The sequence below is a fragment of the Austrofundulus limnaeus genome, unplaced genomic scaffold (assembly GCF_001266775.1).
Source record: "Austrofundulus limnaeus strain Quisiro unplaced genomic scaffold, Austrofundulus_limnaeus-1.0 Scaffold564, whole genome shotgun sequence".
Taxonomy (NCBI): Eukaryota; Metazoa; Chordata; class Actinopteri; order Cyprinodontiformes; family Rivulidae; genus Austrofundulus; species Austrofundulus limnaeus.
This window is the reverse complement of record NW_013952966.1, coordinates 182,485-208,198: the sequence shown is the minus strand read 5'-3', so window position 1 is coordinate 208,198 and position 25,714 is coordinate 182,485. Positions and strand designations below refer to the sequence as shown.

The 25,714-nt window shown below is 38.2% G+C and overlaps 1 protein-coding gene across 1 annotated transcript in view; it reads left to right on the top strand.

Annotated features, from left to right (window-relative positions):
• slc41a2b (solute carrier family 41 member 2b) overlaps positions 1-24,189 on the top strand; it is a gene marked incomplete at its 5' end in the record, with an annotated part of 36,716 nt that extends 12,527 nt beyond the window's left edge. Inside the window, 7 exon segments of the mRNA XM_014026530.1 lie at positions 401-545; positions 1,908-2,054; positions 10,183-10,330; positions 10,804-10,883; positions 14,149-14,280; positions 19,365-19,513; positions 23,228-24,189. Coding sequence (XP_013881984.1) covers positions 401-545; positions 1,908-2,054; positions 10,183-10,330; positions 10,804-10,883; positions 14,149-14,280; positions 19,365-19,513; positions 23,228-23,413 — 987 coding nt within the window.
• Positions 24,190-25,714: the final 1,525 nt, after the last annotated feature.

Genomic DNA, 25,714 nt, shown 5'->3' with positions numbered 1-25,714 from the left:
CACATTATTTAAAACATTAGATAGATTATATATACTGTAAAATATTAATAATAATTGGGTTAATATTATTATTAATAGTTTTAATGATTTCTACATCGTCAGTCCTTTTTTTCTGCTCTGTTGTCAACATGTACAGTAATGGGAAATCCAGAGTCTTGACCGTTTAGCGTTAGCCGTTAGCTTCACCAGCAGATCACACGGTCACGTGGTTTTTGCGCACTCCAGCTGTTCTATATAAACTCCTTGGCGCTATGTAATACCATGACAAGGAAGTAATGTTTAGTGTTTGACATGTACCTGTACGGTTTTATAATCCTGGCMGTTGCTCACAGAGGAAAGCATGATTTTGTGCAAGGCTAAAACAAAAGCTGTTCTAAATCCCTGTTTGTTTCTGCTGCAGGTCCAGGCCACTGTGGTTGGTTTTCTGGCAGCTGTAGCAGCCGTGGTGCTTGGTTGGATCCCGGAAGGGAAGTTTCAGATGAGCCATGCTGTTTTGCTGTGCTCAAGCAGCGTGGCCACGGCCTTCATAGCCTCCCTGCTGCAGGGTAAACACACTAACAGCTGATTTCCACACACCTCTATGATAAACTGTCATTGCTGAGTACTTCTGTTGAAGTTACTGTAGTTTAGTTTACAGTGGAGCTTCTCAATATCAAGCTTTAGCGTATCTTGTAGCTTGTTATTAAAAAAATATTGATTTGGAAACAAATGTCTTTTCTTACTAATAATAACTGTGATCTTTTCTGTTAGAAATTAGTAAATAAAATAAGTAAAGTAAAAGTTTAAGGTTTTCACAATGAGTTCTGTAGAGTTCACTTGTTAATTTTAAGATTATGTTGATGCATTTTTCCCATTTTAGGCAATAAATCATTGAATCTCGATTGCTTATAAGCAAATATGACCGTAGTAATAAATGAAGGCTAATGGCAGGTTTCAGAATCGTAAAAAAGCAGCATAAAAGAAATRAAAAATCTTAACTACTATAAATACTTTTGAACTTGAAACATTCATTTAAATTAGCTCATATAAGTCTAGATGAAAGTATAGCAACACATAAATGTGTTTCAGCCCAATGCTGTCAATCTGTTGCTATGCTTTGACTTTTATTTTGACAAATTGTATGCAGCCGAGTCATTTTAACCTTGTTTTGTATAAACTTATTTGTTTTTAGCAAGTCCAGGGACAGTAGATGAAAAATAGCCTTTGGCTAATTCTGCCGCATTTACAGAAATGTCAAYTGATGTGCATTGTCCCTTCTAAATAAATTAAATTATATTGGACACATTTACAGTTGGTGTCGTTTTAAGTCACACAACTTACACAGTGTTAAATAATACCCTGCCTGGTAGCCACTACAGTACATGTAATGTTTGCCAAAATATACATGACAGATTATCACAGATTTAGGTCAACATATTTTGTTAAGTCCGGACACATTCAATAAATGCAGCAGCTATTTTTTGTTCAGGTGCTGAAACATTGAGAACATGCAGAACTTAAAGACCTGCTAAAGTGTAGGTAAAGAACCAAAACCTGCAGGACTGTGGTGCCTGAGGACCAGGATTAAGGACCACTGAGATGGACCTTTTTCTGCTGCACGTTCAAAACTCTTGAATAGTTTGTTGCTGCATTTTGGGCAGCAGCAAAGACCCAGTATGGGATGACTTTACCCCTATTGTACTTTTAATTATTTATCTGTTTGTTTAAATTGTTTCTTTGTTTTCTGTAAAGTGCTTCATAAAAAAAAGTAAAATGAATATGATGTGGCATGCAGCACATCCATACCAGTGTATCAAGAACTCCAAGCAAGACTAGCTTTAAATGATCAATCAAATTTTCAAAACGGACCGAAGAAAGAAAACTGCAGTAATTATTAGTACAGTGCTCTACCATTCTTTTGTTTACAGGTATCATCATGGTTGGAGTAATTGTGGGTTCCAAGAAGACGGGGATCAATCCAGACAACGTAGCCACGCCCATCGCAGCCAGTTTTGGTGACCTCATTACTTTGGCAATCCTTGCCTGGATAAGCCAGGGCCTCTACAAATGCCTGGGTATGTTCATAACTTCTGTTAACGAGGCTTTCAGAAAGACAGACAGAACGGTGTACGTTATGTCCTGCTCTTCTTATTAAATAATTAATTTGAAACTCTTCTTTCAGTTTAACCTCCTTATGTGTGACATTTTATTAACCGTCTGAGATGTATGAATCATAAAGTCATTGGTCACTTATGTAGTGGTCACCCTGGGTGGAATAAACGTTCCACCTGCCTTTGACCTTGACCACGGAAGGCCTTCTTTAAAGAACAGAACTCTGTTCAATTTTTATGGTCATAACATGTTTTCTTAAACAATTAAGGGACATTTTATTTCATTTTATTCTYTATAATCAAGATAATAAACAAAATAGTAATGTTCTTTATATGTTTTGACTTTACATATTTTACTTAAGCAAAAGTTATTTCTTAATTAAGGTTATCACTTTAAAGTTAAAGTTCTATGCTTAACTGAATGACAAGTTATGTTCTCCTCACTATAACCAGAGAAAAGAAGAAAATCACAAAAGATATCATTTTAATGTTTATTTTGTGTATGTTAATCAACCATTATTTGAATATAAGGTGATTATGTTTTTCTTTTCAATTCAACTATAAAAGTGTATGATTTTCTAGTTATGCCTAACAGAGGTTGATGTGAGAAGTTTCACTAAAAGCTGAGAGTTAACAGAAGAAACTTTGAGCATGTAAAACAGGGGTTGTTTTGTCTAGGAGGCAAAGTTTCCCATGAGAACTTTCTACGCTCCTTTAACTTTCTGATTCACACCTGTTAACACCAAGGTCGACCAGAGACGACTCTCTCTACCTCCCCTCTCTTATCTTTTCTATACTAACATGGGCGAAAAGTCCGGCAGTCTAGTCCCGGTCGACAGCCAGTTCAGTTCGAGCGGAGTCTGACGCGGGTCAGACTCGGGGAACTGTCTGGTCTCTCCCAGCAGAGAGCAGAACAGCGTGGTGAAGATTTTAGCTCATGAGCAAAAGAGCTAATCTTCCCACTAGCCTAACGACATTGCCAAGTCGTGGGCCCCCAGCAACTCTCTTTGAAGTTGAGACTCCAGAGAGACGCTTTTGTTTTTAATCTGAAGAAGCCAAGCGACGAAGTGTCAGTTTGACACGGAACCGGACCGACCCAAAGATAATCAACTTCCTGAAGTTAAGTCCGGAGCAGTCCTGACGGTCCTAAGCGGTTCTCACCAGTCTGAAATCTGGACACCTTCCAAGCTTACCTGACTGACGTCTGAAAAGGTAAAGCTGAACGTTGATTACAAAGTGTCGGGAGTCCTGGCTGTGTCACTAAAGATCGCTCCATCCTTCTGGCTACTTACAGTATTGATAAGATAAAATCTAGTTCACTCTCCATAATAAYCACTTTTCCTTCACTAAACTTAACTTTTACTTCACTCTTACTAAGAATTTGCCTCAATTAGGTTTATTTAACATCAAAGAACCTTATTGTGTCATATAAGTTGTCAAATTAACGAGATTTAACCCCTTTTAAGAGTTAATGGTTGGTTGTTCAACTTATGTAAAACCCTTATCCATCTTCCAATGAGTTTGTATGTAAATAATTGTTTTGTAAAATAAATATCATTTATTTTTAGATAAACTTTATTGACTACGATACTCATTGTCAAAGTCTTGGTCATAATAAAGGTGATGGTTATTATTATTAGTATTTAAATAATAAAAGAACCCGTTTCCTCATATATTAACTATATTAATATTAGTCAATATTAATTAGGTTAAATATGAGAAGTTATGTTGGAGTATCTCCTACACTTACGTAATTTATACTGTTTCCTTGATGAAACCAGTTTTTTTAATTCTACTTGTGAAAAAACTGATTCAGTATTGACACTATTGGCTAAATTCGGTATGTTTTGAATTTTTTTTTTTTTTCAATCTAACTGATTTTGCATAGGTTGTGCTATTTTAACCTTTCGTATATTAGCTTGTTCAGGTGACATGTTCAAGCCTCTATAGTATAATTTAGTGATCAGTTGTCTTTGCCGGACGCCGGAGCTGCGCCGGAGTCAATGGCTGTGTCCAAAACGACAGGCCGGGTCCTCCGGAGGACCCAGACTCCCCGGTCTCGGCGGGCCGGGTCCTTGGTAGACCGGGAAGACCGGAAAAAAAGAGTCTGTGGATTTGGACGGTCTAGCCTCCCCTCCTTACCCCGGCGTACGTCATGTCACCTAGCAACTGTGATGACGCTAAACAAGCAAACTTAAATCAAAACTAGAAAATTATCAATACATTAGCATTATTAATATTATTAATATCACAAAACTATAAAATTAACTTAAAAGTATCATTTGAAGAACTAATTGACCCGCTGTAGGTTCAGGTTTATTTCGCGTTTTTTATGATGAAAAAAATATATTTAAAAACGTCCATACAAATGATAAAAGTATTAGAATTACAACCGCTAATTTTTTTTAATTTTTAAATCACCATATTTTTATTTAAAATGTATTCTTTTCTCTCGCTTCGTCCGCCATTACTAGCTTAAAAAAATCTCCGGTTGGGYCGCAATGCATTATGGGATATGCTGGGCCGGGAAGGATCCATCAGACCTGTCCTTCGATTCGGGGAAAAAGAAGGACGTATTTGTCGGCCGCATCGGAGGAGTCTTCCATTTTGGACATCCTTCGTCGCGGCGCTGTGACGTATGCGGCCGACAAATTCGACCTTCGGAGGACCCGTCCTGTCGTTTTGGACACAGCCAATTTTTAAAGATTACGTCGCACCAACAGGAAAAGAAATGAGCACAACATCCGTATTTTCAAAATAAGACACTATTAGGCGGAATAATATGTCGGWATAATGTCGAAATCCCAGTTATGTTAATCAATATATGGATATATTTCTACACAAATGCTGTCAGAATGTATCGTTCTGTTTGGRAAGCAGATGAAAACGTAGCATGAAGCATATGTGTACACACACGATACACGTGGATTTTATTTTGAAATCAAGTTTCAGAAAGACGACAGCGAGACAGTTTCAACATAGATACCAAAAGTCTTTATATCGTTGTTTTAATCTGTGTTTGGAGTTCGTCTTTCACAGAATGAATTATTTTTTGCTGTGACTTCCACGTTTATCACTGAATTTATTGCGCAATCTCCTTCCTGCACACCCTCCCTCCTCTGTGTGTYGGACCGGAGCGGAGCTGAGCGCAGCRGRCGCTGTATAAATTGAGACACAAATGAACAGCTGCAAACTGCGCTGCGCWGCGCAGCGCAGCGGAGACGCGTGTAGTGTAAATCCGGGGTAATGCAGCAGTGGGATCTAACAGGACAAGTGTGTACACAAGTCCAGAAGAATCTCATTAGTAACTTTAATCAGAGCCATTTCTGGACTATGAGCTGTAAAACTGACTGAAACTTCTTCCTCAAATTATTTCTGGCCAGATGCTCACACAATTGATTTATAACTATTATATCAATATTTTTTAAGACGACAGGGAGATTGATATTGGTCTAAAATTGGACAGAGCTTCTAAATTAAGTTCAGACTCCTACTTTTTCTTTCTKTAGCTACTTTGTTATTGGAGATGGTTGATTTAAAAGAAACCAGACCAGTTTTATACAGAAGTATTTACACTGAGCCTATCTGTAGATTATTTAGATTGGACGAATTTAGCTTGCAATGATCTTTTTTTTCCTCACTGTTTACTGACTTGTGCATTCTAGTGATTCAAGCTATTGAATCCCAACAGTACAAGTGCATTACATAATAAAATAAAATATAATAGACATTATTTTTACATTTTGCTCCCCTGTCTAAATTATGGAGGCCTGCCTGATTCTACATTTGCAGAAAACTAACAAGTACTCCACTTTGCCATCATATATTTGCATCCAAGTAAATTTCTTAAGAAAGCACAAACATAAAGATGGCAGCTCAGCAGCTAGCTGTTAAAGCTGCTGCCTCAAAGAGAGAGGCTTRCAGGTTCACACCCTGACCTTTCTGTGTGGAGTTTTGCTTATTCTCCTCATGCATGATCAGGTTTGCTTGCACAGACCAGCTATTATTACTGTAATTCATTTTCTTGATAGTATTGTTCAGTCACAGTAATGCTATTTACATAATGAATTGCCGTTGTTGAATTTATTAAATACTCATCCGTGCTTCATCAAGAATGCAGTGTTTTATCCATATACAAATTCATGAACTGCCTATTTTTTTTTCTTATTTCTAATTTGGTGGACGTGCTACAGTTTGGTTTAAAATAATAAAACCCATTAAAAGTAAGAATTATATTTAGAATTAGGTACGCTTGGTTATGTACTATATTTGTGTTGTTTCTTGACATTTGGTTTTGCTGTTGAACATGATCATCAGTGAACCAGTAGAGGTCCCTCCTGCATCAATGTTACTGAGGCTTTATGTTGCAAACTGGTTGAAATCACTATAACTCAATGCACATTTCGTTTATGTTACACTTGACTTTTGGTTCACCGTATTGTTTCATGGCTTAAAATGCATTTTGTATTACCACATTAGTTAATTTATTTGTTTAACACAGATTTTCACTACTCTAAGGATCAATTTAGGATTGGGAACTAGAATAATTACCAAACTAACCCTTGTTTTTTGTCAGGACAGTACAGTAAAACCTGCCACTCTTAAAAGAGTAGTTGTTCTTTTGCCCAGCCACTTCCTGTCATTTCTGAACTTCTGCTCAGTCTCAGGATTTACACGTATTTGCAAATCAGAATTTAAATTTATGACTAACTCTGAGTTGGAGGTGAAACTGTAGCTAGGAGAAACAGCTGCAAGAATTAAAATGAGTCCTGATGCATTTATTAATGCGTCAACATAAACATTGAGAATGATTTGCTAAATTTTAATCCACAATTGAGGACAAAGTGAATGTTTTCTTTGTATTAGACAAGAAATAAACAATAAATTTATGTTTTTTATGTTTTGGTTCATTGATTTGTTCTGAAATGTTGATTCAAAACATTATATGCAAATAGGTGGTAAAAGCGTATACTAAAAGAAAAAAAAACTGAGGAACTAAAGTTTGTCCATCAGTTTGGCCGGTTGCCAAACGTAAAATATTATTTCTCAGACAAAATAAACATAATTTTCTCCAAGCGGAGCATGTTTCTAAATTCTTTCAACCACATTTCAAAAGTACGTGCTTCATCAGACTTTGAGCAAAAAAGTATCACTTTTCTGTCCACTAATGTAACCAGCAACAAAACCTGCCTGTGTAGGTTTATTTAAATGTATCCATTTCTTTGCACTTGTCTACCCATATTTTCAGCGGTGTCACTGCTACCAGTTGATTGTGCTTGTATTGTTTCCATTTCCAAGGTGGGAATGAGAGTGATTGCTCTGAGGAGCCAGGTTGGGTCAAACCACCTTGATATGTGGAGGAGGGATCAGAATTTTTTTAAATAAAAAAAATACAAATAGATTACTTATTTTGAAATTAGGTTTATGGCCTCATTTAATGGAGATATTTAATATATCATTGATTTTGGAAAAGATTTCAAGTACCCTCAGGAGAAAAACATACCCCCAATTGAGACCCATTGGTGTGTACAGGTTGCAAATAATGTTGCTCTTGAGAACATGGCTGCTGTGGACTCTGCCTTCACTGCATATGGGGTTAAACTGGTCAAGATTTTTTTCCTTTAGCTCCATAAAAAGAGAGTTTATCCAAACACTGACTTTTTAAAGCAGAAGGAGCCATTTACATGTCACCTCTCTGTGACATGTACACTATAAACTTAACACTGCACAGTTGCTTTTTACAGTAGGTCCACCTTTATTTGTTTCTCAACATGACATTAGTATCATGAAATTATAGTTTTTTATTTTGGACATTTTGGAATTTCTTGTTCATGTTTCATCAAAAAACAGACTATAGTGCTGCGTTCCATTTACATTGTATCCCGGGAACTGGTAAATGGTAGTGACTGCATTCCAGTTAGCTCACAGGCAATTGTATTGCTGCCGCTAACCTAGCTACAACACAGCTACAATGTAAACAATGACAAAAAGAGAGCTCTACTATGTACGTCATGCAAATAAACATTGATTTTAACACGTACGGTATTGCACAGAAAACACACTACTGTACTTGTGCGAGTGATTAAACATGCACACAAAAAGTTAAGAAAGATAATTAATAGTAAAAGTTACGGAGTTAACTTTTTAAAGTTGCGAGCAGTCACCATCTTGAAATCGAAACTGGGGGCAGTTTCATTTCTTCCAGTGTACGAGTGGAATATTACGACTGGAGGGGGCATTCTGGTTTAAATCTACCTATGGGAACTGGGAAATTACCACTTCCCAAGACTACTGGAACACAGCATACCTCTCACTCCTAACATTCGCATGAGATTTTGCAAAATCTTGGCGATTGGAGCTGTTTTAAACAAAAAAAAAAAAACCTTTTGGTCTTAGCTGTGTTTGGACTGGTCTTTAGTTAATTAGAATATGTGTTCAATTTTTTTTTACAAAACCTCTCTTCAAAATAACTTAAATATCCCTTTTAAATGAACTGCTTGGCCAAAAAAAAGTTGCCACCTTGATTTAACTAAGGAAATGGGTATGAGCCTCCTATTGGATGATTACTGCTGGCAACAAGTTATTTAAATGAGACCAATTATGGGTCCTAGAAATTTTTATGGTATGTCTGTGGGCTATCCAGACCATGTTCATTCAATTTAATGCACAAAATAATTCTCAGATAATAAAATTTCCCATTTTCTAGTTCTGCCTGCTCTGACTTCCGTTCAGAAGAGCTGTTTATGTTAATGAGCTCTGTTGGTAACGCCCTCCAAAATGTTGACATTAACTCCGCCCTCCAAAGCCAGCGTTTACRTTAGCATGGCTAATAATAGCAGAAGCTCCGTTGTACAACCATATGAGAGCCAGAGGCAGAGTGGTGGTCCCAGCTTCTTTTTTTTCCTCCCCCTCCTCTGCTCTGCCCTCACTCTGCATGCTGTTACCAGAGCAGGGAGCAGCAGAGGTCAAAATACCTCAGAAACTCAAACAAATAGGCTTTAACAAGGCTTAAAGCTAAACAATAGAGGTACATGAGAAAACGTGTTCATAATGAATGAAAATAAATAATTAAATTGTATGTGTCTGTGCCAGTTTCAAACCCTGGTCTCCCACTCTCTGGTCCAACACTCTACCCATTGCCCTATTGGAAGCATGTTGTGAAATGAGCTGCGCATTGCACAACAACAACCGTGACAGCTTTTTATACTGAGGAGGTGGAGTTTCACCCGGGGGTTGCTAGGTAAGGGGCTGAATGCAGGTTYCGGTGGGTTGTCGTACGGCTTGTGACATCACAAAATAACGGAAGTATAAAACTTGTCGTTAATATACATTAAAAATACATTTACTTACAGTAAATATGCCCCTGGGTGCATTTTTTTGGTCCTAGGACTGTTTTTTAAAGAAGTACATACCCAAAGTTGAGTAAAAAAAACTTTAAAAAGTGAATTTTGCATAATAGGTCCCCTTTAACCCCAACTGGTGCAATGAGTTGCTTCTCATTTCCTAAAGAATCATGTTGAATGACACATCCCATGGTCGAGGAAAAGATGTCAGCCTGTTTGAGAAGGGTCAAWTCATTGGCATCACCTAACCCTCACCCCAGTTGAACGGTCCAACACATTATTAAAACCTGGAAGGACAGTGGAGACCCATCATCTTGGAGGATGCACCCATCATGCCTAATGCCTACTGTACCAGCCTGTGGGGGCAGAGCTATGATCTGGGGTTGGTCAGGTCTGGGAAGCTTACCGAAACAACGCCACAGAGAATGYGTGCCGTAATCAAAGCTAAAGGCAGTCCAACAAMATTTTTTGTTGTTGTTTTTGGTGGCAGCTTTTTTTTTGGTCAGGCAGTGTATTTGCTACTAATGTAACACACCCCAGTCTATGACGACAGTTGCTGACATTTCCATCTACCTCAGCTGTTGGTGTCACATTACTATGAATGTGTAATTAAATTTTTTTATTAATAAAAGTGTGTTTTTTAGTTCTGATTTGGACATGTTAACATGTTGGACCTCTGCAGCTAGAGTCATTTGCATGGCTGTAGACTGGCTGTAGTAATATGGGTGTCTGTTCATTTCCCCTCCCAGACTCATATCCGTATGTGTCATCATTGGTTTGTGCCTTCTTCATGTGTCTGACTCCACTGTGGATCGTCATCTCCTCCAAACACCCAGCCAGCCGCACCTTGCTCTACTCCGGGTGGGAGCCAGTCATCACCGCCATGTTCATCAGCAGGTGTGTGTTTAGTCTTGAAAAGGGAAAGAACTTGTTATTCTGTCTCTGCTTCTTTGGTGCCTGGTTTATTTAATGACTCGTGCTTCACACAATTGTAGCTCTGGAGCACATTCATCCTCTGTTCCCCTGCAGCATGGCTGTATTAAATCAGTAGAACAGGATTTATTTTTCTGTTTTTCTTTCAGCTGTTTTAGCCTCTCCACAGTGAAAGCCTGTGAAATAACTTCCCCCTTCAGGCTTTGATAGAGTGAAGCAGTACTGGCACCAGATGCAATCAGCTGAAAACAACAAAATAAAAATGTAGTGACAGTTTTTTCATGTACTTCACTCTCTCTTACCACAGTACAGTTGACATGATTTAATTAAAACGGAGAGACAGAATTACTGCTTAGATCCCTGAAAAGAATTCAACTTTAGCTCTTGACTTTTTGTTACCTTTCTGACATGTAATAGCAGCTTCTTGTGTTTTTCAGCATTGGAGGGCTCATCCTGGACAAAACTGTGTCTGACCCAAACCTAGCTGGAATTGTAGTGTACTCTCCAGTTATCAACGGTGAGTGTTTCTTTCAGTTTGCGTAGGTTTAGTGAAACACCTCATTGCCTTTTTGGTCTCTCAACAAACTAGAAAATAGGAATTTTTGTGACCTGGATCATTTAGTGAAGACTTATTATTAAAGGGATCCATGATTAGTTGTAACATTAGACTTTAACTAATAAACATATTTTAACTGTAAAATAAAGACTGTAATATACTGTATGATGTTCAGTTTTTATCATTTTTAAACTTTTAGTTTAAAAATATATTACGCGGACGGGGCCATTTTATTTACACACAAAGCATTCTGGGTAAATGATAACATGGATAGGTCCTCGGTGTGAGGCTGCTAGCGAGCTATATCCACCCTGAAGGTTAATCTTGGACAATATCTGATGATCGACTCTTTTAAATGAAACCAGAGAGCGTTGACAGAGAGGAGAAGGTAGAAATGACTCAGCCTGTAACTGAAAATATGGATGGAGGACCTCAGTTTAGCTTGTTTGTTGCGCCAGCGCTGAGCTAATACATATAAGGCAATATAGCGTCAGCGCTAGCACGATGGCTAACAGGCTAAGCTGAGGTTCTTCTTCCATGAAGCAGCTCTGTTGTCCTCCATCCATATTTTCAGTTCCAGTCTGAGTCATTTCTACCTCTCCTCTCTGTCAACGCTCTCTGGTTTCATTTAAAAGAGTCGATCATCAGATATTGTCCAAGATTAACCTTCAGGGTGGATATAGCTCGCTAGCACCGAGGACCTATCCACGTCATCATTTACCCAGAATGCTTTGTGTGTAAGTAAAAATGACTCCATCCGTGTTAAATAATTTTTTAAAAATTTACTAAACTAAACAGCCTACAGTATATTTACAGTCTTTATTTTACAGTTAAAATATTTGTTTATCAAATAAAGTGTAATGTTACAACTAATCAGGGATTCCCTTTAAAAAATAGAAGAGCAGTGATGGATGGGCAGCCTGTCCTGTGTGCACCCTGCCTAACACCATGACTGCTGGAGACAGGCACCAAAAATRTCTTCCTTTACTCCTYTCTCAAACCAGCATTCCTCTCTATCAAGGATGAGCCTGATGATGTTGCTCGTCTGTGCTGGCTCATTCTTTTGAACAGTGGCTGCTTTGTTTCCCTGATGAATAACAGATCACAGACCTCCTGGAACTTAACAGCATACACAACATAACTCTGTTTGTACCGGGGGACAGGATCTTTCGGATGAACCAGTCTTTGCTGTAATGTATTTTGGGATTTGAATTGGGACATCATGTTTAGAAAATAAATGTCTCAGCGTCTCTGAAACTCCTGCAACGTACGGAGTGACCACAGTGGTTTACAGGACTGCTGTTTTGGTTAGCAATGCTAAAGTCACTTAAAATGCTAATAACCGATATTAGACAGTTAAAATGTGAAGGTGAACCTGACCTCATGTTTTCATGTAAAAATATTGTTTCATCAGTCAATGACGTTATTTTTGAACAGTATTTTTAACATTGTGTTGAAAATCAGTGTGAACGTTTTATATTAGTCTGCCACTTAGCTAGCCTGGCCCTCGCCTTCCTACGCAGTTCCGCTCAATTCTAGTTTCCCTTCACTGCTCCGTCTGGGATTTCTCCCATAGAGAAGGATTTCTTCAGGAGAATTTTTGTCTGGGCCAATCAGAGAACAGAAAGCGGAGTTTTGAACGACGTTGATGTTCTGCACAGTGTCTGCTAGTTAGTTTAGCATACGGCAGCGGAGGAAGTGAATGAAGCCAGTCCGTGTTGATAAGGCTTCCAAATTAAATTAAATTTGTCTGACAAAGCAGCAGCTCTCATTTACAGTCGTCTCGTTCGGCTCAGTACTTTTCTCCTCTCAGAAGGGTTGTTTACAGCACACGMGATTTCYGATTAGCTTCTTAACTTAGCCTCCGTCACAGTGGCACTGGCGACATACGTCGCGGCCAACTGATCCAATCGTTTTAAAATTCAGTAGAGGCCACACCTCCAGCAAGAATCGCTTCTCTATAGCCAAGAGTCCAGACCCTCGTACAAAGCAAAGCCAAGGACAAGGGTCTGGTTTTAACCAGGCTACCACTTAGCAGTTTAATTATCTTTAATATTGGAAACTTTAAAGCTTCCCTCTACACTCTGAACCTCAGGGATTGAACTGCAGCAGGATAAAACAGAGTGATACATCAGAAAAGTAATTTTTATCAGATATTTAAAAGTAGGGCTGCGCGGTATATGTGGTAGACGGTAGAAATGGTATGAATTTGGCCTACGGTAGAAATTTACCCTCTACCGTCCTATTGTCAGTTACGTCATCGCACCTGTGTTAGCAGGCTGCGAGTGCAGAGACAACTGAGCAGGTGTTTGAAATATAATGAAGAAATTCTAGCATTTTAAAACTCGTATAGAGAGAAAATAAATCCTCAAAATTTCCTCCTCCTGCTGTAGAAAAGTTACGTTGTGTCGCGGGATCATAATCTCTCCCTCCCTCTTGCTGCACGTCGCGCAGAGTGAAGCTTTGACAACCATAGTTTTTCACACCCAAGTTGTCGTAGAGAAAACTTGTTTTTTTTTATGTATTGTTACCCACAGAGATGATTTTAAAAAGACGTGGGCGTTCGTTCAGTCATAAATCCATCTCACTAATGTAAAGTTGGCTTCTGCTCTGATGATGAAGATGAGCRCGCAGCAGAGCAGCTGCTAAGTTCAGCAGGCAGAAGCTCATTGTATAGCAGGCAGATACTGTGTTAAAGCAAAAATGCTGGGTTTGATTATGATTAGTTTTCTGCAAAAAAAAGCTCTAAAAATTACATTATCTTAACCTTTTAGGATAATTTTCTACCGCGATATATACTGTTAACGTGAAGGGATTCAATTWATAGCGTGATATGAATTTGAGGTCATACCGCCCAGCCCTATTAAAAATATATATTTTATACTGAGTGGCACAGTGGAGTAATGTGCCCAGGATTACACCATTTGTTTTGTCCTACTTGAGTTGCTGCTTGGTCTGTAATCTCTTTGTGAAGTCCTTGTAAAACACATTAAACTGATACATTCCTTAATGTTTGAATTTGAAGTATTTTATTATTTCAAAAGTATAAAATATAATGAAAGAATTTGTTCAATGAAAAAACTAAATTGCATGTTCTGATAAAATGCTTTGTGCTGAATGACTTTGCTGAAATTTACTCTTTAAGAAGCTGCCTGGATCTGACARCACTGTAATGTGCTAACGCTGTATTTTATGTTGTAGTCATCAACCACTAAACTCTCTGCAGGTATTGGAGGAAACCTGGTGGCCATTCAGTCCAGCAGGATCTCCACTCACCTACATTTACACTGCGCTCCTGGGGAAGTTCCTGACGAGGCCAAGGGCTGCTACTACCCCTGCCGCACATTCTGTGGCACAGGTTAGCCCCAACAACCCACCTACCAAATATACAGAAATTAAGAATGAACTGATRAGATGTGTCAAACTCTCATTATGACAGCTGTGGGATTTCATTTTCGATGTGCTTTACACTTAGACACCCATTATTTCACACATTATTGCAGCAGATTCCACAAAACGTTTTTTAATAAATGCCCCATCATCTTCTGGTTTCTTTTCTTATTTTGTGAAATAACTCACTGATCATCCTGACTGCTTCATTCCTTRATGTGTAAATCAAAGTATAAAGGCTTCATTGGTTTTGTCATTTGGACTGTAAACCTTGTGATGTGCATGCCTGTAGGTTTAAAACCAGATTCCATCAGAAAGGGCATCAAGCATAAAATTGCCAAAGCCTTTGTGGAAGTTTGCTTGCTGTGGTGATTCATGTAGAAGGGAGCAGCTGCAAGAAAAACATTTTTCATTGATGTTGCACAGAGCAGATCGAGACAGCTAATTAACTGGAGTTGGAAAATATCCAGGTCTGGTCTTATCCTTTGTTGTGGAGAGGTTGGAATAAAATAAATACATTTTTAAACAGGTGTGCTTGATACAAAAACGAGATGAGTAATGCATTTTAAATTATTTGTTAAAGTGCTAGGTGGTATGTCCAAAATTAGATATCACAGTATTTTAAAAAACTATCTGTATCACAGAATTGGACCATATTTTTATTATTTATTTTCATCACAGCTCAGGATGATGCTAAACTGTACAAACTGCTTATTGAGCAGCAAACTGTGGTCAGCTGAAGTTACTCACTTTCTGCAACACAGAAACTATTTCTTSACTCTTTTCTTTAACTGTACCTCTGTCTGGGTTGTGTTTTCCCTCCTCTACATGTCTTTTCTTCTTTGCCTGATCACACATTTTGGTCCAGTCATGAAGGAGGAGGGCTGAGCAAAGATCAGGTCTATAATTTTGTGTTATTTAATAAAGCTTAACAGGATGAGTCCGCCTCCGTTCACTCATCAGCTCAACCCCAGTACAAAACTACTTTCCTCGGCTTTTCATAATAGAAGCACATTAGCGTCTTCATACATCGGGCAAATTTACGTCGCGTATTAAATCTTTCCATGCACGTCACTGAAGAGGTGCATACAACCACTGGTGGGCACCAGTCCACTAAAGCGCAAATTCACTAATTGCGGACCTAAACATTTCGTTTGCGCTTTAGCGGTCTTATTAATTTTTGTAATTTGTAAGCGGATTTGCGCTTTCTAAAATTAAAATGCAGTACTGCTAATAACTAATTATCTACCATTCATCGTTATCTTGAACAGTGGAAGGTATGGCCATCAATGAATCACAACAAACGTGATGTATCCAACAGCACCCCTCCCAGATAAACACACTTATTGGAAACATATACATCCTTCCTGACAGTTGCTCTCAGTCAGGGTTSTCATTTCCCACAATGCTTTGTGTCTGCTTACATAGCAGGAAGGCAATGTTTAGTACTCCCTTTCCCAGCAAAAACAGTAAACGTTTGTAATCCTTACTAAAATTTTGTTTGTTGTATTGCTTTATTTTACTTTACAATCAGAGCTCCTTTTTTAAAGAAAAATAACGTTTAAACGCTGGAGCTCAATACTTGATGTCGAAGCAACGGGGTTACTGACATAGAAATGATTTAAAGATGTTATGCTGATTAAGACTGAAATCTAGTGGTCAAGTGGATCAACTACATGAAAAACTTTCATGTCCCATCAAATCAAATCCATCATGTACCCAGAATGCATCGCTTCAGTTTTCCAATAAACAGTTTTAAAATTACTTTATTGATGCTTATGTAAGAAAATTTGAATTCAATAAACTGAAGTCGAGATGATAAACACAAAGGTTAAATAAAGTGATTTATAGAATGAATGAAACCATACAACACCAGAATCTGGAATCTGAGTGGAGGTTTATTGCTGCTGTCTGCAGACAGGGAACCCACACTGGCCATAAAACCGGAAGTTCATGTTTTTATACTGTTTCTTCAACGCCTTCGCTCGCCCCCTGCTGGCCTACGGCTGAGTCACAGGCATTTAGACACAATTCTCATCTAATGTCTTTCAAGCGTTTATTTATGTGTTGTAAAAATGTTTCAGACATGTAACTAGACCTATTTCAATCAAGACATAATAGATTAAACACTGTCAATATTTCAAAAAGGAGTACTTAAGAATCTAGAATCTAGTGTTGTGCTTCTAACATCAGTACTAACCTACCTCACACTAAATTTCTTCACACTTCTTTAATGAAAAATCTACAACAGACAAAAGAAAAAGACAAAGAAGCAGATGAACTAGCAATCCTCAACAACTTTTWAATTTTTACACCAGGAGCCAAAGTTCTGTTTCAGGAAATCACATCCCCAGCAATCGACACTTGTAGGGTTAAGCTGTACAGGGGTTCATACACCACTAGTTGGCAGTGTTGYACATATATTGTACAGTTGTTGCTAGCTGGTAAGTATCAAATTGAACTTGCGCTTTAAAATTAGCATCCGCTAATTTTCTATGGCATAATCGTTTTTGAAGTTGCGGACCTAAATAATTTCATAAGCGCTTTAGAAATTTCGGAACTAATTTTTGGATTAGCGCTGCCCACCACTGCATACTACATTCAGCAATGGTGAAAACGGGGGAGTTTTTTTTTTTTTTTACGTTAGTCAGTATAAGCATCAGAATCAATACCCGCGGTCAGTTATTGAGAAGCTGCTCCAACAATAACAATAGCTTTATTAATGCACATAGCGGTGCTCACTGGTGGGCACKATATGATGTTCCCAACTTGTTCAAGCTATTTAAACCGGAATGTCTGTATTCAAAAAATTCATATAACCAAAAAAAAAAGTTTTTCTGTACAAACTGGTATACCGCCCAGTACTAATGTCAAGTTAGCAGTGACGGGAGGCAGGTCCAGTCGTGGAAAGTTGAGCAGAGATTCTTATCAGGCATATTTACTTMAAGCATGAAGTCTATCTTTGTACGTCACTGAAGAGATGTATTCTATATTCAGTGATGAGGAAAATGATTTTTTTTTGTCAGCCAATGTAAGCGACAAAAATGCCACCGGTGATTGAGAAGGCTGCTCCCACAGTGGTTCTAGTTTGCCCTGTGCACTGCTAGTTCCTGCATGGACATTAGGTGGTGCTGAACAGAAAGGCTCAGTTTACTGTGTGACGTAACTTTCCAAATGTGTTCAAGCTATTTAAACCGGCATGCCGGTATTCAGAAAACTTCTTCCATAACAGAAATAAAAACTGTTTTTTGGTACAAACTGGTACCGCTTAGGTCTAATTAGTTTTATGTGTGCCATATGGACACATAATCCATCTGTGGGATCCAAAATTCTGAATGAATTGCCAGRGATCCAATAATGCTCTCCTCTATTGCACAGACAAGATAAAACAAAACTGTTATAGTGCTTACTAGGATGCAACTGGAGCAACAAACAAAAGTATTATCTTGGGCCATTCCTGTAATTTTGATATCTTAAAAAGTACTATTTGGTTTCAGTGTTAACCTAGCCTTTTGGTGTGTTTCAAATGGAAATCAAGATTGRAAAACATCAGGACATTCAAGGTGAACTGGGAGTAGAGTAAGCAGAGGATATTTAGGGATAGTCTAGTCATATTTAAAGTGATGTTCCATCATATAACTGTCAATAGTTAGTAGGGATGCACCGATATGAAAATTTCAGCCGATATCGATATCCGATATTATTGCTRTTATGRCCGATAACCGATATTTTSCGATATTACACACACAAATTATAYTATGCATATTTGCACAAACACACTTGTGYCTTTTTTCGATACCGTAAATAAACGACCAGACCTCTGACATGGCTCTACTTCAGTTATTCCTGGATACGCAGCGTCACTATCACTATCATAATCAAACAGATCAACCAAACGTTTTGCCTCCTAAAACAGAAACGCAAAGCTAAAAAATGGAAAATCAATATCGGACGTTAATATYAGCCCCGTTTTACATATCGGGCYGATACCGATATTCTAAAAAATGACCAATATYGACTGAAACTGATGTCAATGCCGATATATCGTGCATCCCTAATAGTTAGTACTTGATCAGCTGTGACATCAGTAGTAAGGCACAGAGTTTGGAGAATGAGACTAAAGTCTTAGCCCAGGCTAGGCTTGTGGCTAGCCAAACAAAGATTGTTTTTTTGAGACTTGTGAGACAATTCCTTTTCAAAAAGCCTTGACTAATAATGTCAGTCGTTACATTAGTTAATAATAAATCTCTACTCTTGAATGAAACCATTTATCACAGTTTTCATAAATATACAATGTGTGTGTTATGAAAATGTACATGTACACGGGGCTTCTGACTTTGGACCAGAAAGTCACAGGTTCAATTTCCTGCCATGCCCATATTTGGTGTCCTTGAGCAAGACAACTAATTCACAACTGCTGCTCTGCAACTTCAATAGCAGCAATCTGCTCAATTTGGGTGTATCTCATGTGTGACCGGTCAAAGGCAAAGAACAAATTTCATCACTGTATGAAAACATACAATGATGACAATGGATAGCACTTTCATCTTTTATCTCTTTCATCTTTCTTCTGCAAAGCTTAGATATACTGTGTGTATGCTGAAGGCATCAGTCTGCTGAGAGAAAAGTCAACATTTGAGCTGACTAGATGTGCTGATCAAGCAGACTAAATCACTCCGTCGCCCTCCCACCATCGACTTAACAGTCTGTGCTCAGCACTGTGTGTAACACAAATGTTTATATAGGTTCAAAAACAGTGACAAAATATGTCCTATCAAGTGTAGAGGTTTAACCTTTGGTGATGTAGCATTCTTTAATACTAATCTTTTTTAAAAGAAAACACTGTTTTTATAAGATTGAARGAGGGGAACAGGGTCTTGTTTGGCTAGCACTTAGCCTGGAAAAAGACTTTTGCCTTTTTCTCCAAACTCTTTGCTTAATGAAARAAAGCTGATTGGCTACTAGTTGTTTAACGAACAGAACATCACTTCAAAGCTGAACTGTCTCTTTAGGTGTTAACTGTTCTTATTTTTGTTTTTGTTTTTTCCTCAGGAGCAAATCATCGCTCTGCTCAAGTACTCCTGCTTGTACTGATCCCTGGCCAACTAATCTTTTTGTACACGATCCACGTCATGAAAAGTGGCCACACTACCTTGACACCCATCTTTATGTCGGTGTACCTGGCTGCTGCTTTGCTTCAGGTGAGTTCCTTTTTGACTGTAATACTGATTGTTTTCTTTCAGTTTTGCAGTGGATTATCTGCATCCATCCATCTCCTTTCAACACCCCCAACATGCTGCTCTGTCACACCAGATCATCTTTCACTTCATCCATCAGGTGCAGTCGTTTGTTAGGGCAGAGAAAAGAAAAAGAAAAAATAATTCATTACAAAAACTTCCTTATAACAAAAAATATAAATTACTTAATAACGTGGCTTGCTCTGTATTGTTTTTGTGTTGTTGTTTTTTTTCAACTTTAACTCTTTACTTTAAAATGTTTTTGTGATTCATTCTCAGTTTTTTACATATTTGCAGTTGTTAGCCAGAACATGTTGTCAGTAGATTTATCATACGTATGTACAAACAGTAAACAATAGTCAACAACAATAGGCATGCGACAGACTGGTCCCCTTTATTATTAACCAATGGGTTACATAATTTTTTAAACTTAAATGCAAGAATATTGTACAATTAAATGCAATAAATGAATAATAAAATAGGAGACACTGAAAATTTGCGCCAATAAATCCAATAAAAACAAAATACCAGACCAAATATTACAGATTTGAACAAATACGTACAAAAACATCAAAATTAGCACAGAAACGGTACTATATAACATTTTAGACACATTCTAGACAGTTTATCAGCTAAAAAAAGTTAATTTTGGGGTAAGTTACTCTTTAAGTTGGGGTTGAATCCTCTTACTTTTTCAGGTTCACTGTGATAGGTTGTAAAATCTATTTACTTGTAAAATTTGAGGAATCCAGTTAGGCTGTGTTTGTCCACCTCGTCCTTTGCTAGAAGGCTTTTAAGAGCAAAGCTGGAACATTAAAATGTCATCTTGACCTCAGGAGTCGGASACTTTTCAAATCTGTTAAGACCTTTGCCAGCGGAGTTTCTTTAGGGCACCTTCATTCTGAGGGAGGTGGAGCTGTTGTCTGAATGTTGATCAGTTCACTGATTTAATTTAATAGCTGTATTCTGCCTTGAATGGGGTGTCTGCTCTGCTTTATAGGCAGAACAATTTAATGTATGAGGAAAAATGACCTATTGATGMAAACTTACTCTTAGTATTAAATGTGCTGTGTCATCTGTGTGTGAGCAGATACAAACTGTACTGCAGACCTTCATTATCACACTGCAGCAGGTTTTTCACAAATAGGGAGACTGACTGAAAAACAGCACAGAATTAAAAAATGAATTAATAACTCTTTGTCAGAGTTTATTATAGAACCACAGGATGAACCTAAGCTGCAGTAAAACCTTTTACAGGTGAACTTGATGTGACCTTACCTTTGCACATCCATTTGTTCAATGTTTCTTATTGAACCAGGAAATGAGCTAGTCGATTTTTGGATCCCTGTTGTGAATTTAGCCGTTTAGCTTGTGAGTGGTGTATATGGCTCAGGAAATACCAAGGACTAAAAGAGAAGTTAGAAAGAGTCAAGTGGGCATCAGAGCACTCGGGACTGTGACCTCTGAATTGAAAGAGTGGCTTCAACAGATCTCAAGAACAACTTCAAAAGTTTCTGTTTAGAAGAGTCGAGTCCTAGAAACTGCAAAGAACAGAGCCCTCAAATGTTAAGTCATAGTTTGGTACATATGAGGGTCATTGTTCAGTACGGCACAACAAGAAAAAGAAACCAATCCAAAAGTTCATGTTTAAAGGTTTTGCATATTTTGCTAGTTTGCATAATGTTAATAAATAGTAACCTTCAACATATAGCTTGATGTACTGGTGGTGAGGTGGCCTAGAATTTATGAGTTAAGAGACCAAAGCATTTAGACCATAGTCCCACCTATATACCCATGTAATATTCTATTTTTAAATTTGCAGTTTACATATTTCTCAACTGAAGGTAGTGTCCTTACATTCTGCACAAAAGATACAGTTTTGCAAGTCCAAAATAAATTAAAGAATAATTTTAAAGTGACATTCAAGTGTCTAAACTAAATCTGGATCTGGCAGTCCAAAAGTTCAAATWAGAATTAGGCGTAAACCAAAAACAGAAAAAGACGAGACCAGATGGATTATTACTATAATTCAGTGATTTATTATGATGGCACTTCTTAATCAGGGCTCTAAAGCAGTGGTTCCCAAACTTTTTATCTTCTGACCCACAAAATATCCATGGCAAAAATTTGTGACCCCAAATATTACTGGTCTGAGGACACGAACTTCATTAATAACCCTAAAAATACAGGCTTTTTGACAATCTAAACAGCTTGTACACAAATACAAATACTTATTTAAAGTTATTTTGTGTTTTTGTAATAGGTATAGGAAAAATATTACATCAGCAATTATTTTATTACCCTTTAAATTGATTTCTGGAGATTMTCCAAGGTGCTTCATGACCCATAATTGGGTCCCAAGCCCAACTTTGGGAACCAAAGTGCAGTGGTTCCCAAACTTTTCAGCTTTTGACCCACAAAATAACAGTAGCAGAGACCTGTGCCCCCAACTATTTTTGGATGATAAATATTTCTATCAAGTCAATAAAACGTGCATAGTAACAATATTTTTATACCAAATTTACCCATTTTAAATACACTAACCCCACTCATTTGTAACAACTAAGGCAAAAATGTAATTAATTCCTAAAATCTTTTCAGGACCCCACCTTGATGTTTCAGGACCCCACCTTGATGTTTCAGGACCCCACTTTGGGTCCCGACCCCAACTTTGGGAAAYACTGCTCTAGAGTGCCACCAATTTGGTCGCAAATGCGACCTGATTTCCTAATAGTGCGACTAAAAAAAATGTCCGGTCGCACTGGTGCAACCAATCGTTCGAGGGGGTGGGGGAGCGGTCGCCCGCTGAAACAAAAAGTTTCTATTACGTTCCATTAAAAAAATGAATCCATCAGTATCAATGGTTGCCTGCCGACAGTTTCATCTCTCCTAATAACACTGCGCTCTGCTCGCGGGCTCTGCTCCACACCTCCCGCACACACACACTGTTGTTCTATCCTCATGGGGACTTTGCATTGGCTTCCATTCAYTGAACGTCATACATGTGAAAGGATGTGTAACAATATGGCTCAGTTAAAACATCCCTAACCAGCCTGTAAAAAGATAGCTAAAAATCAGTATTTTTTTACAGGCTGGTTTGGGGTGTTTTAACCAAGCCACATCCTTGGACCACGTTCAAATTTTGTGCAGCTAGAATTTCCTTTCTCAAGTTATGACTAAAATTAATCTAAAAAAAAACATGTTACTTCCTGCCCGACTCGACCAAGCTACTCCTCGCTGCCTCCAGCCTCATACCCCCACCGTCAATCCGACCAATCACATCTCTTGGGCCATCTCCGCCCACATCAAAATCTCCGCCAATCACAAGTAGGRCCGTCTCCACCCACAGGACAAAACTTACTGTAGAGAAACCTTACTCCAATTTTTTGTCACTCGGCACGGGGAAAGCTTGGTTTATACTTCAAGGCACACCTCTATAGTAATAAGATAACAGAAACGAGGCAAGAGCCAAGGCTGCAGGATGGCAACATGACAGAGGTCATGAGTTGTTAGCAGATTAGTGTTTCAAGTTCAAAGGTTACATTGTCCTGGCCATGGCCGTACTGCTGTATAATAGTTTGTCGATGCTACTTGTTTATTCAAAACCAACAGTGTAAAGTTTAGACACYAATGTTAACAAATTGCTGCTCATGTTATGACTCTATCTTCCTCTCCCAGGTGCTGCTGCTGCTGTGTATAGCAGATTGGATGGTTCACTCAATGTGGCGAAACGGCAAAGATCCGGACAGTTTTTCCATCCCTTACCTGACTGCTCTTGGAGATCTGTTGGGCACAGCCCTCCTCGCCATCAGCTTCCACTTCCTGTGGCTCATAGGCGACCAAGACAGCGACGTGGGTGACTGAAGAGGCCTCGAAGAASAGATTTGTGGGAATGTGGGTGTTTTTTGGTCTCACTGACCAGCACATTGGACGAGTCTCGAACGAGATGAGATAGAAACTATTTTTGGCTAATGCCTTTTTTTTTAAACATACAGAAGGCATTATGATCTTTAACTTGAGACTGTTCTCAGTAGCTTTTCTGATCTGAATCTTTTGCACCAAAGCATTAGGATATTCTATGCTGGTTTGTTAAAAGGAGCAAGTGCCCAGGACCCCCTTGAATATGATGTTGCAATCTCAGTGGGGTCTTAATCTGGTTAAATAAAGGAAAATGAATGAACGAAAACATCAACCACAATCCATAAGACTGATCCATCCCACTGGTGTGAAACAGGATGTCTTCTGTCCAAGCATCAGCTGAAGGTCATTTCCTGAAATAACTTTATTCATGTTGGGTTCTATGTTTTAAAATTTGCCCTCTGCCGTCATGATTTGTGTAGTTTTGTCTTCAGTTAGTCGGCTGGGCACAGACAAGAGCAGAAGAACAGGAAAAACTCATTTTGTTTTAAATTAATTGTTAAACATTCCTCCAAGCACCACAGCTTAAAATGAAGTACATAAGTTTGTATTAATGATATGAAGACTTTGAAGTTTTTGTTCTTTTTTTTTTTCTGTTTCACATTCTCTTTGTTCTTATCTGCAAACATTGTCACACCAGGCTGCTTCAAAGTGTTTATAGGGGGAAAAAAAGTGTGCCTGCTGAAACAAATAAAAAAAAGGTTTTGTCATTTTGAAGTTCAGTTAACTGTATGTTAATTTCTTCCCTTCAAGTCGGGCTGCACTTTTYGAGCTAAATACCGAACAAAAGATGTGCATCTAGGTACAAACACCCCATTTTAGTAAGTAAAGTTTTATTTATATAGCGCCTTTCACAGAAATAAATTCACAAGGTGCTGTACATTCAGGGAAGGGGGGAGGGGTCAGTTAAACACCAGTTCAAGAAGACATACAAGACAAACATGGGGGAACAGGTGAAACCGGTCACGCAGCAAACAATTGTTGCGCTACCTTTATTTTAGATTCTAATCACTTGGATTAGTAGTTAGTTGCAATACTTATGGGTAAAAGCAATATTAATCTATAAATACTGAATTTCCACATAATCACAAAAGAAAATGGACTGTTTTTTTCTCATTTTTAGATTCTTATTAAGCAGTTAGAGAAGGTTAAAATTCCCTGACTGCATCAAAATCTGGGTGGGAGAGGTTTCCATCTTCCTCCTGTCTCATTTGTACCACTTTGGTTCCCTGGGCAACATCCTTAACCCACCCACCTGCTCCTCTGGGCCCCCTAGACGGCAGCCTCCTGCTCCACACGTGGGCTGTGGGAGCTCGCTTTGTGGGTTGCATCTGACATGAAAAAAAACTCTTTCTGGGAGTTCTCTGGCTGTGGTGACCCCTATAAAAGGAAGAGCCAAAAGACAAAAACAATCCCTCTTCTGCCTACAATAGTGCGAAGAATTAGCAACATTTAGGCAAAGATAAATCTTTCCTTTGAAGCTGGAAATCAAAAAGGAGCCTGATTTCACTTCATAATGTCACCATTAGTCGTTTATAAAGGATGTCAGCTGCTTTTCATTTTGTTCTTCTGTTTGTCTGTCCTGTGTCGGGGTGGTGAACAGACCATTCCCTCTGTTGGTTTCTGTATATTGTTCATTTGCATATAATCAATCATTTTATACAAACCTGATGATCCGATTTCTGCTTGATTTAAAGGACTGGAACAAAACTTATTTTATTGTCATGGGTTGATTTGAAATCAGTCTATAAATCCAGCAGGAGTTTAAACGCAAATAATTAATAATAAATCCAAGTCCTTCCATTATCTGTTCAGTGTGTTTGAGAACAGCCTTTAACTTGGTTTTGTGCCTCTCGACATGGTTGACATGTTTTTCTCTGTCATGACATCAATGCAATTTTCTTTCCAGAACACACATGTAACTTTTGCTGATCTGTTTTTTTTTTCCCTTCGGTTTTATTTTAAAACAATCCACGATTTTATTGCTAGGTGCAAAATTTATGAGATGAAAGACAGATTTTTTTTATTTTATTTTATACGAACATGTACGAATAGTAAAATAAATGTTACTTATATAAAAACTATCTAATTTATGGTTGTCTTTGTCAAAGGAGTTTGCAGACAAAGTCTTGGTCCTTTTATCGTAGGAACATGCAGTCATTGCAGTCCTGAAAAGAAAAAGCTCCTGTGAGCTGTAAAGGCAGAAACTGAAAATTTGTATATTTAATGAAATTAACTCCTTTTTCT